Source organism: Heliconius melpomene, chromosome 20, assembly GCF_056956725.1.
Source record: "Heliconius melpomene rosina isolate 202511_hmr_F chromosome 20, ASM5695672v1, whole genome shotgun sequence".
Lineage (NCBI taxonomy): Eukaryota > Metazoa > Arthropoda > Insecta > Lepidoptera > Nymphalidae > Heliconius > Heliconius melpomene.
The window spans coordinates 469575-482043 of NC_140408.1; the positions used below are offsets into that span (position 1 = coordinate 469575).

Consider the following 12469-nt stretch of genomic DNA (forward strand, 5'->3'; position numbering starts at 1 on the left):
TCTATATTATTCTTTATTATTTTTATGTTCAATGCTGATTAATTATTTTAATATACTTACGCTTAACTGTCTTAACTATAAAATATATTTAAGAGGATTCTAATAGTCTTAATAAAAATATGTGTCATATTAATTTTAAAGGTCTCGTGATGCAATTGGGAAGTACCACAATAAACATGAAAGTAGCAGATATCCAATAATATGGCATCCCGCATATAACATGGTACATAATGGAAATTCAATGTTCTTTACATACATGTAGTATCTCGATTTTTTAAAATCTGGATATTAGAATGATATGAATAAATGAACGATTCATTCCCCTGACTAACAATCGAACCCACACCCCTCGCATTCACAATCAGACAAGTAGTGCGATTCGACAACAGCCTCAATATTTATTTGTTTTGGTGTCGCACATATAAGAGCTATCGGCGGAAGTAGTCAAGCACGTCGTGTGACGGGAGGCAGTGGGCGGGTCATTAGAACTAATGAGCGTTATTTGGTAACAAAATTAAGTGTTTTTTCACGCACGGTTACAAGGCTCAAATGAAAAAAAATACTTTATAAGATTTCAATGGAGTGATAGGTGGTTTCGTGGTTATCATTTAAATTTGCATACTCATGCATTTTTAAAGTTAGTGTAGGCAAAGAAAACCTGGTGACGCATAATGGAGTACTGGTCTCGAATCTAATGTTGTCACGCTATATGTGGAGCACATACCAGGGTAGGCTGAGGAAACCTGAGAACCTAGTGTTCAGTGTTCACCTTCTGTGTGTGTGGCGGAATTAAGCGCCGCGCTATCTTGGTATCAAAACGAGGAAATGAAAACTCAATTCAATCCCCAAATAGGAATCGAACTCACAACATACTTATATTCTTTCATAGCATTACATACTTCTAAGTATTAAAGAGAAATTGCAATAATAACAGTCCAAGGAATGAGAAATTTGTGTCACGACGTATGTAGCTACAAATACATATGTGTCAAATTCATTAGCCATAAGTTAAACGGTTTTCACTCTTTAAAAGGACAAGTGCTGTGTTGGTTAAGACATAGCATTGTTCCAGTTACAAGAAAGATGACGACATCGATGTGGATTTTTAACGTTTTGTCGTTTCGTATTACTTATTTATTTACTTATCATTAGGTTCACAATGTATCCTGCAGGAAAGGAATCTAATATTTAGACTACTCCCTTTCCTCCGATTTTCTGACGAATTTTTAGGACGTTGCTTGTTGGGAGTCGGAACTCAACGCGTTGTCGTGTTACCAAAACGAGGAAAAGAAAATATTAAATATGTCATTATCCCAAGTGGAATTTAATCCACAAACGTCGCGTTTACAGACACAGCCTTGGATGGAATGGAATATTTAATATTTTCTTTTCCCTTCTGATAACGAGTCAAAGCGTGGCGTTAAGTTCGTCCACTCAATACGCAATGTCTTAAGAATTGTGTCTTAAGAAGTGAGAAACGGAGTGTATTAACACAGGCTCCCACTGCCTACCCTGCTATGCGGGATACACCGAGAAGGTAAAAAAAAGACTAAAAAAAAACTAACAATATATTCTTTACTAAGTAGGCAAGTATGAAGGAAGGAAACGACCTCGACCGCCTTGGATTGTATTTATCACGATAACGACGCACTCCCACGACTTCGCAACTCACATTAGTTGGGTATTGTTATGACATCCATTGTTTATCAGTAAGGTTATAATTTAATTACCTACATTATATATCACCAAGTGCATAATCTGTTATATAAAATTTACTATATTTCTCAATATAAATGTTGTCTGTCTTTCACTCAGTAACGGAAGAGTGTAACATATAAGTATTCAGTTTCACTAGTACACTTTTACTATATGACCTATCTCTTGGCAGTAGCAAAGGTGAGCACAGCCAAATAGGTCAACAACTCTTAATGTTAAAGTTCTCATACCTTCGCACTTAGCGATGTTCACGTTCATATTTCACATAAGAAACAATAATAGTCTTTTTGTGTTGTCAGCTTCACGCTATATACCACATGCAGCAGGGAAGACAGACGGAAACGAGTGTTAAAACACTCGGTTCCTCAGACATTGCTTGATGAGCGGTGAAGCTCAACGCCGCGATCTGTCTTGTTTTTGTAAAAAATATTTTTAAGAAATTGCAGAATACTCATATGCTGGATACAGTATGAATAATTTCGAATGCTATAGAACAATAACCCCTAGTGTTTAAAAACCACGTGAACATTGTGACTTATTAAACCATCTGTTCAAATGAAACTATGACGGAGGCCGAAATTGTATTCTTTTACTGTATTCTTTGGATATTTTAGTTATTTTAGCAATACGAAATGAACGATTTATGCCGAATGACAGGGTGGGCAAAGAGCCTTTTAGTTTCACAATGTACCTTGCACATAGTAGAATAGGCAGAGGGAACCTGGGAACCCAGTGGTTAGACACTCCGTTCCAATTAAGACACTTTCCGCTTTCCGCAACTCCGGAGACAACTCAACGCCGGGATTGCCTCGTTACCAGATCGAGGAAATGAAAATATTAAATATTTCATTTCCTCGAGTGGGAATCAAACTTACAACCTGTTGTTTTTACCGTTGCACGCTTTTGCCCCTGCGCCACGGACTGGCCTTATTTACTAGAAGTTTAAATTATGTTAGGAAGTGCAGGGAGCACTAAGAGAAGAATTTCTCTAAATCATAAGGAAACGGGAAAAACGTTATCCCTTAACTCCGCTTGCGTTTACTATAACTTGTTTAACATAATACGAGGACAGTAGTGTTCCTTTGATATTTACTTAAGCTATGTTACTTGCTTAACGATGGCACTGAGCAACACATTATGTTGTAAGAACATATAAACAGACGCTGCTTATTTACATAAAGACCTCTCACGTGACGTTAATCTACGAATACAGTATATACCTATTTAACTGGTAACGTTCATACATACAGAAAAAATGTGTGTGCAAATATTATACTGCGAAAGAGTTTGTTTGGTTGATCACGTTAATCTTAGGAACTACTGGTTCAAATTGAGAAATTCTATTTGTATTGGATAGTTTACTACATACGAGGAACGCTATGACATAAACGTTAATTATTTTTGACATAATATATTAGATATGTCAACACAAGTGAAGCCGGAGATAAAGCTAGTGAAACTTTTTAAATGTGCAAATTAACACCTAATCTGTATCTGGTTTTCGACATCTATGAATAAGACCGTCGTGGCATAATCGTGCGACTGTAAACGCAACGGTTGTGGGTTCAATTACCACTCAGGAGAATGAAATACTTAATATTATTTATTTCCTCTGGTAAGAAGGCAAAGCGCGGCATTGAGAATAAGAATCAGAATTCAAGAATTCAGCGAAAGTGGAGAACGGAAATGTCTCAATGGAAAACCGGAGTCTCTTAATACTTGGTTCCCAGATACCGTCTGCCTACCCTGCCATATCCTCCAAAGCGAATACAAGTCAACAAAGCAATTAAACAAGATAATGGTCAGGCAGGACATGATATCCACTTACTTCCCTCTCAACATAAATCACATCTACCGATTACGCAACTCCTATACAATAGTGATCGTATCTCGTAGCCACGTGGCCGTGACCTTGGGAAGGTCTTTGTAATAAATTACCTACTACTACTTAACTCAGCCTTCGGTAGTCGGTCACGACTTTGGTTTAATTTAGACATATCTATGTAAACAAGTAAAGGTTTTTTTACCTGTTATTTTTTTTACTTTATGTTTTGTCCCGCACATAGCAGGAGGCAGAAGGAACCTCTGAATCTAATGGTAAGACGAAGTGTCGTTTCGCAACTTCCGCCGAATTTTGTAAGTATCACGTGTTGAGTGTCAAAACTACAGGTTTGCAAAAATGTATAATACTAAATATACACGATTAATCCGGTTAAAGAATTTTAAAATGTGTAATAATCGGAAAATAAAAATAAAATTTATAAATAAAATCCACAATCAGATCCTGTGTCACTGCACCACGACGCGCGACGGCCTCAACAAGCTTTTTAAAATATCCTTTTATGCGGAAACACGGTTTTTCTATTGATCCAGGGACCGTCCCGTCGTGGAGCACTTTGATCAAGACCGTGCATTTTACGCTATTGAACATAAAGCAGTATAAAACCTTATAGAGTTGGTTTAAAAGTGTACGTTGTAGCTTCTGAGACCCATACTTTGATATTTTTACAATGGAGCTATGGTCGTAAAATAAAAATCCCGTTTTTCACGTTCCCGTGGGATTTACGAAATATCTTTTCTTGGTGTTTCGCTACGTTCACACTAAGATACATGTACCCCCTCCGCCACCACCATCAGACGTCAATCAGTCAGCCAGTGGCACAGTTTCGCCACTGAACACGCAATATCTTCTGAATTCGGCGGAAAGTGAAGAACTGAAGTGACTTAATGGGCACGGTCAACAGTTCAAGTGTTATAGATATTTAATAAGAACACAATCTAAATCAATAACTAACTGTATCTGTCTAGACGCGGCGAGGAGGCTGGGATATACGTATGTCACTTTGCATATAGCTACGTAAATTAGCGTGGGTGGAGTATTTATAGGTGACCTATAACTGTTAAAACATTGATCTGTACTTACGTTGTATCTAACATGGTAATGTATTCTGAATACAGTATTAAATTGTACGTAAAAAAGAATAGAAATATTTTTTATGATTTTGGTATAACTTTAAAGAAAAAATCACAACATGTAGAACTATAATAATCCTAATCACATTTTTTCAGCTTCCACTGCTGAAGGTAGACCTAATGGAGTTCCAACCATCCAGATCTGAATCGAATGTGAGCTGCCCAAGCTCCCCTTCACTCGCCAGCCAGTGCTGCAGGAGGGCAGCACTGGCTGGCGCCGTGCAGGCAAACGTATATTATGGACAGATTTTAAAATCGTTAACGTCAGTTATGTCGTCTGTACTTACATATGAGTAGAAGAACTCTACAATGAAAAGTCAACGGCTGTTAATTTGTCAATAGATGCTTTTATTTGAGTACTAGCTTTTAATTGCGGTTTCACCCGAGTGGGTCTAATTAGAATAATTAAAAGTTGTGCTATAAACACACAAACAAATCCACGGTATAAAGCTAGTAATGTCTACACAATATCAGGTTTGCAGATTGCACGGTTCACTGACTGATACATAAACTGGTTGAGAACAGGTCCGCCCGCTGCTATAAACGGAAGCCACCCTCCTTTATAATCGTTTTTATGTTATTTTTAATTTTAAATCTTACTTCATTTTATTATATAGTAATTTAATAGTATAGTATAGTAATTTAATAGTATAGTATAGTAATTTAATATATAGTAATTTAATTTACAAGGCCAGTCGTACAAGGGTACAAGCGTAAACGCGGGTTCGATTCTCAATCGATCAATCTCACCAAAATAAATAATATTACAAATAAATATTTGTTTGTATAAAACTTTACAAAATAATATATATACCTACATCATTCAAAAGTTACTTCATAAGTGAATCTACGATACGACACAAAATACGATGTGATAAACGTTACTACATTGATTAAATTATGATGTAAAATAAAAAGAATTGTAAGTAAAACTTTTTAAATTATTTTTTTAGCTTTTTCGGGATAGACAAAAGGAAGCTATTGTTAAGGTACTCCCTTCCCCACTCAACGCCATGTGTTGCCTCATTAAAAAAAAATAAGTCATTCCTTCGAGTGGCAATCGAATCCACAACCGTCGCGTTTTCGTATATAAATACGACTACCTTTTTAATGCTACCTTTTTCATTTACATAGTTGGTTTAACCTATAAATGATTTTGCAGCTCACTCACTTAGAAGCAACTGGTAACAGGTCTGGGTACTAAATATGGATTTTCCCTTATATCTTTCATTATTCAATATAATAAGTTAATCACTTATAGGTCCAAGCAAAATGCATTTTTTAAAGAATTTTTATAGTAATCATTAATATATATTTTTTAAAATTTCTATTTCAACATTTTTGTAAATATACTCTATATTTAAAAAAGATAATGCTTTTAGCCTATGAGTAAAATGGTTTACTTGTTTTTAAAATATTTTACTTCATACAGCAGCCCATTTGTTTTTATAAGAAATATTAAGCCAAAGTCAAGATTTTATGTTTATTATTTTTACTAATGTTAAAAATAATATGTTATGTGTTAATAAAACTATATGTTAAAAATAATTTCATCAAGACTACAAAATTAACTATAAGTTTAGTGAAATAAGCTTGTTATATGAAATTTAATTAAAAAAAAATTTTCAATTGCTCATATAAAATATCATATAAAAAGTGATATGGTTCGAAGTAATATAATATTTGTATAATTTTGCTATCTTAGGAAACCTGCTAACTTCTTAGACAATGTTAATGGATTTCATGAGGCGTAGGTTCAAGTCCCACTACATTCCTATTTTTATATATTTTCAAATATTTTTCTTTCCTTAGTATGTGAATGACTATTTTAATATTGTTCATATACAAATATTATTTTAATTTAAATTTTATACATATATGTAGAAAAAAATATATATAACATGCATTTTAAGAAACTGATATGTTAAAATTATAGCTTTGTAAAACAATTTAATATTTAATTGTTATACAAAGCTAATAATTTTAACAAATTAATTTTTAACTACTAGTTTAATAGTTAAGTTGTTTAATTAAAACAACAAAAAAATGTATACTTAATTAAAATTATCTTAATACATTAAGATAAATTATTTTCTTCAGCAGCAAATTTTATAACAGCAAACATTTTAATAGTTCATAAAAAACAATACCTCAAGCTAATTCAAAGTGACATTTTTTCATCGTTAAAAGTAAACAAAGTTATGTAATTATAAATAATTATAGCTTTAGAACAGACACACGTGTATACATTATTTTATTAACGCAAATTCATGAAGTACGAAATATTATAGAGTATCCTAATGAAGGCATAACAGGATGCTGATAATAAAAATGTATTAAATCGGACATATTTTACATTTACATAAAGTAAATTGTCTTAAATTATAAATGCACGTGGTAAAATGACACACACATTTAAAATTACTAGCGGTAATAAAAATGCTGTCTCATAAATCTACCCACACATTACATATTTATTTAAATAATATACTGTACTCACTTTTAGTGACATCTTAGATGATATATCGAAGAATTTACAACACGATGTCACACACAAACATCGTCCAATTACAATATTTTCCGCACAGTAAAAATATTTGTTTACACAGTATTATTTTTATATCACTGATTATATAATGTTATTTTAGAAACAACGTTAAAATACGTCCTGTATTTTTATTGTCGCGTTGCGATCGAAGCTCCTCGAATACTTGATTGGTGAATTGATAAATAGAAATACGAGCGCACGGCGCAAGTCCTATCGGTTTATAATTTTTTCCCTCGTTCCGTTGTGAATTGAGATAGCAGATTTCAAAGTGACATTAAGTGTAAAATGTTGCCATATAATACAAAGTTACAAACTACAAAAAACAAATTTAAATAAGTGTCATATTTTTCAATTTCCTAATTGTTATATAAGTATTAATATTTAATAGCTTTTATGTCTCTAAAGGGTTAAGGGTTTCATATTTGATATTTTTCTTACTTTTATAATTTATATATTATTGTTTTGCTATCTTCATAGCTAGCGGCATCTGTTGATATATACTTAGTTTTACTTCTGAGACATAGATGACGCTATGCTCTTTAAAATATAATTTATTTTAAATTTATAATGATAGTGAATAAAAAGTAACGAAAATTAAAATCTTACATAAAATAAAATTTAATATAACAACGATTTTATTTTCCATAACCCAAAATTTGTCTATACTTAATATTTTATTGTACATATATATTTAGAAGAAAATAAAACATATCAAAATATAAAAATTATTTATTTTATTTTCTTATAGTACAACGATAAAGAAATAGTTTAATCACTATTATTATCCCTCATTAAGTGTCGCTTGACGGCTTCCAGAGCTGATTTCGAGTCGTACTTGTCCTGATGCGAGCTCGTGTAGTGCGACCGAAGCTGAGTTGCCAAGTTAGTTTGAAAAGAGCAAGTATTACAGGTGTAGAGAAAAAGACCCTGGTGTCGGCCGCTACGTAGAACATGTTTGCGAAGATTTTCCTAAAAATAAATAAGTAAATTTATTGCTAAAGAAAAAATAATGAAATGTTGTAACCGTCATATTTGTTCAAAATGTCATATAATTTTTATAAGTTAATAATCTTAATAAAATATGTAATTGTTATAATAAATTCTCTTGATTGTCTTTAGTAATTATAATTAAAAATAATATATCTAAATTTCAGTTTAATAGCAACAATAAATTTGCATCATAAATTAAACTTTATTGCGATAGGCTGAATATCATTATATAAAAACCTGAAATTAAAAAACTTTAACCGTAGCCAAAAAAAAAAAACCTACTACAGCTACTGAGCAAATACCTATAATACTGTCTGTAACAGCTTATTAGCGACATACTATATGATGTTTTAGCAGTAAAACTAAAAACGTATAAATTGTAATAATAAACAGCATTTCATAAACATTAAAAGAATATTATACGAGTAAATATTTGTATACGCATATTAAATATATTTTTTTATATATAAAAGTACGTTTTTTAACCTGACATTTTGATTATTTTACACTAAGTTCATGATAACTGGTACTAACAATAATATAAAGTACGGCCAACGAGTCGTGGTCGATCTGAAATTAGCTGTAAATGGCTGCGCAGATTTAATTTTACTTCTGATTACTTACTTTATTAACAATTGAATAATTCAGGAAACCAAACTTCACAACAGCCACGATTCATTAACCACACTGTACTAGTAGATTTTTAATAATATTTACATTATATATTCAGTAACCTTTCGTTAATAGAATAAAAAAATTGCATACATAATAACAATTAACTAAAAGATAATTGCATAAAACTTTTATTACTAACCAAACTGCCGCAAGTAAAAGGGCAATGGGGGCAGGAATACGGCTTGACTCCTTTATGGCACAGCAGGTGTCGCTTCATGTGGCTGGCCTGTTCAGTCTTGAACTCGCAAGATGGACATTCATAATTCTTTATTTTATCACCGTGTGTGCGACGGTGTCTGAAATTATAAGGAATTGTTTATTAGAGCCGTATTTTTATGTGTCTTCTTAAATAATAAATAATATCTAATAGATGTTGTATTAAGGCTGAAGGTCTTTCCATTTATTGTATTTGTGTACAAGTATTTTTATATATATGTGTGCTTTTTAAACTTTTTCTTAAGTAATTATAATTTTTAAAAGTAACTTTACAATTCATATTAAATATAATAATATTGACAGTACAAATATTTTATAGTAAAAAAAGTGCTGCCATCTGTTAAGACAATTAGAAAAACTTATCATATGTTCATAACCAAGTTCCAAGTAATCTCTTAAGAGAGTAACAGATGTCACTCTACAGATAACAGCAAAAAGTAGTAGCGCAGTGGCGCGAATTCAAAAATAACCCAATAATAATAATGATAGTACCATGATGCCAGCCGTGGCATAGTGGCGCAAGAGTGGGCCTGTTTGTGGCTTCGATTCCCGCTTGAGGAAATAAAATATTTAATATTTTCATTTACTATATTTTCATTTACTTACCTATTGAGCTGTGCGGTACTAGATGCAATATAAGAACACTGCTCGTACGGACACCTTCTCTCATCAGAAACACAACTTGTTGAATGATGAGCCAAAGTCAGTCTGAAAAATTGTAATAAGGAGGATTACAAACGTGTAATTAAAATTATAGCGAAGTATGAATGTGGTGTGAGAAAGGAAATTTGTTTTTCTTTGTTTAAAAGCAACAAATAACAAGAGATCCTCCATGGTCCAATGCCGCAGCGACTGACTCATATATATGACTGTGAACATAGTATTTTAACACTAAGTTCTACTCACTCTTTGTCTACCTAAAAACGCAGTACATGGATAATATATCATAATAAAATAATATGTAGGTCAGGTGAAGCAAGTAGCCTTAAAGTATCTCCATCAATTCGTCGTCGAATATATCATAAATATGCTTAATTTCCCAATAGCAGCTGGACTCAAGAATTTCGCCGTTCACTAGAAGCCTATGAGATATCGGCAGTTCCTTTCAATTAGGTGATGTTTAAGTTGCATCGATGCAAGGTTAGTGCACCTGTGTGGTTGATATAAGGCTTAGCTATAGACTCGTGTATGCATTTATAGAAAATTTTAATGTTTTAAACTACATAGTTTTAAACTGCCCCTTTGCCCGTGTTTACAAATGATAATAACTAAAGCCTATATTTATAATCCCGTATTTATAACTCGCTCTCAAATCCGAGATCGCTCTACAGATGCTGTTTTCATACATAGAAATATAATTTATTAATGAAAACGGCCTCTCAAGATCAATCTCAGATTTGAGAGCGTTTTCTAATTACGGGTCTAAGATTTGTGTACGACACGTGACACATTCTAAGTGCCCAACATAAACAAAAAAAAACAATTTGAGCCCATAGTTCCTGAGGTATTTCCAGTTTCGGCGTTAAGTTTCGCCGTGTCAATATTGGAGGAACAAAAAACATAGCCTTATATAAGAAAATAAAGAGAAAATTAACTTATTATAATTATTGAAGATTTTCTTACACCCAACTAAAACAAGATCTAATCCAAAACAGAAATTACAAACTTCATTTTAAGGAAGATATTATTCCTAATGTTAGAAGCCATTGACGCTTTGCATCCCGGAGTCCACGCTGCACGCTGCACACTGCACAGAGCACGCTGTACAGGCGGAGTGCATTAATACCTAGAACGAGGCCATAACGCATAAGATATTGCATAAGTTGCATCATCAGGGGCTAGAATGTCCCTACAGCGGTCGAGATACGTTCCAAGTTCTGTAATAGCGCGGTGTTGAGTTGATTCATATCCGCGTTGGTACTTGCTAGCTCTCTGCGGCTCTCTTTGGTCTTATCCGCGGTTGTGGTAATCATTGTAATCATCTTCTGTTTGTTTACAGGTCCTTTCTAAGTTCTAAGTTTCATGTTCATACAGCGTTTAAAATTGTTAAAAAGGTGTGGAATAACGAAAAATTTGTAACATATTTTTATAAGAAAATTTACTTCGATTACTTTTATTTGATATTTTTTAGGCTATCGCTGTCCATGACTACTAAACGTACTTTTCTTCATGTTTTCACAAAAATATAATCATCCAATAACTTTGAAAACAATCAGGGAACGAGAGTGTTGGGTCACTCACCTCTTAATCACCACCCAAATAAGTGGCTGTCAAACAGAAATGTAAAAATAAAACAAAATGATTTGTCACTGCCGCGTCACGTGAAGACGAAGTTTAATTGAGATTTACGCGACGTGACACATTATGATCTTTGCGAGCGGACGGTGTATAGCCGAGCTGATTGCTGAATAAATTTAAGTCTAAGCTTCGATCCGTCAAAACATAAGTGTTTGTGATGCTTGTCAGTTATAAATTTAGCATAATCTTGAGTTATATTTAGGAATTTCTTTGGAGCGTTCATTTATTTTATGGCTTCATGCTGGCAAAGGCAGAGGGAGCCTAAGAGAGAGAAAGCTAGAGTCCGTTTTTTCAGACATTTCGGAAAATGGGAAACGGAAATGTGTTAATGGCGAACGGAATATTTTAACACGGTACCCGGGTACCCTTGCTTACTCTGCTATAGGGGATGCTGCGTCAAGCTGAAAAACATTCTCTGACTAGGGATCGGACCCACTGCGCCATAATAGCTTCTTGATTATTAATAACAATGCTGCAAGTAGGTGTACCTAATAAAAAGGATCCAAATGTCAACCAACAAATTATTTTACAATAATAACAGGTTCAGCCCTAAAATATGTCCAATAAATATTTAATTTAGCACTCATCATAACCAACATGTGTAAACGCTATAAGGTTACGATCGGACCGAGATCCGGCGCACTTCAGTGACGTGTCTCGCGCCTCACTTTCTTCTATAATAGATAAAACTGTCGACAGCAAAGTAGTATCAAAGAGTTGAATGTCAAATTATGAATGTTTCCTCATGTTCTGAGGGATTTGTCGCGTCTCGCATCCGCTGACACGCGGAGTCGGTAGATGCGGGTTATTTTGGTACACGCTGTACTGCACGCTGCGTGTAATATGACTGTCTTGCTAACGAGGTGGATGCCCCGGATTCTGAATTATTGGACTGCGTCGTGTTTTTGCAATAAGTATTTTTTGGCCTTAGGTTGCATCCCGCATATGCAGGATAGGCAAAAGTATCTAGTGTTGAGACACTATACTAGCCCATGATAAATTGGGTGTCGAGTAGCGGAACTCAACACCGCATTTTGATTTTTTACCAGAGCG

General features: G+C 33.6%; 2 protein-coding genes across 2 annotated transcripts in view; both read right to left on the reverse strand.

The window, feature by feature from the left end:
- LOC146527424 (uncharacterized) overlaps window positions 1-7506 on the reverse strand; it is a 30356-nt gene extending 22850 nt beyond the window's left edge. Inside the window, exon 1 of the mRNA XM_085204690.1 lies at window positions 7190-7506. Coding sequence (XP_085060816.1) covers window positions 7190-7201 — 12 coding nt within the window. The 5' untranslated portion in view covers window positions 7202-7506. The remainder of the gene's footprint in view (window positions 1-7189) is intronic.
- A 445-nt stretch (window positions 7507-7951) lies between these two features.
- LOC146527425 (uncharacterized) overlaps window positions 7952-12469 on the reverse strand; it is a 32273-nt gene continuing 27755 nt past the window's right edge. The window contains exons 4-6 of the mRNA XM_085205129.1: window positions 9725-9826; window positions 9042-9198; window positions 7952-8206 (exon numbers count right to left, since the gene is read on the reverse strand). Of these exons, the coding sequence (XP_085061255.1) occupies window positions 8006-8206; window positions 9042-9198; window positions 9725-9826 (460 nt within the window). The 3' untranslated portion in view covers window positions 7952-8005. The remainder of the gene's footprint in view (window positions 8207-9041; window positions 9199-9724; window positions 9827-12469) is intronic.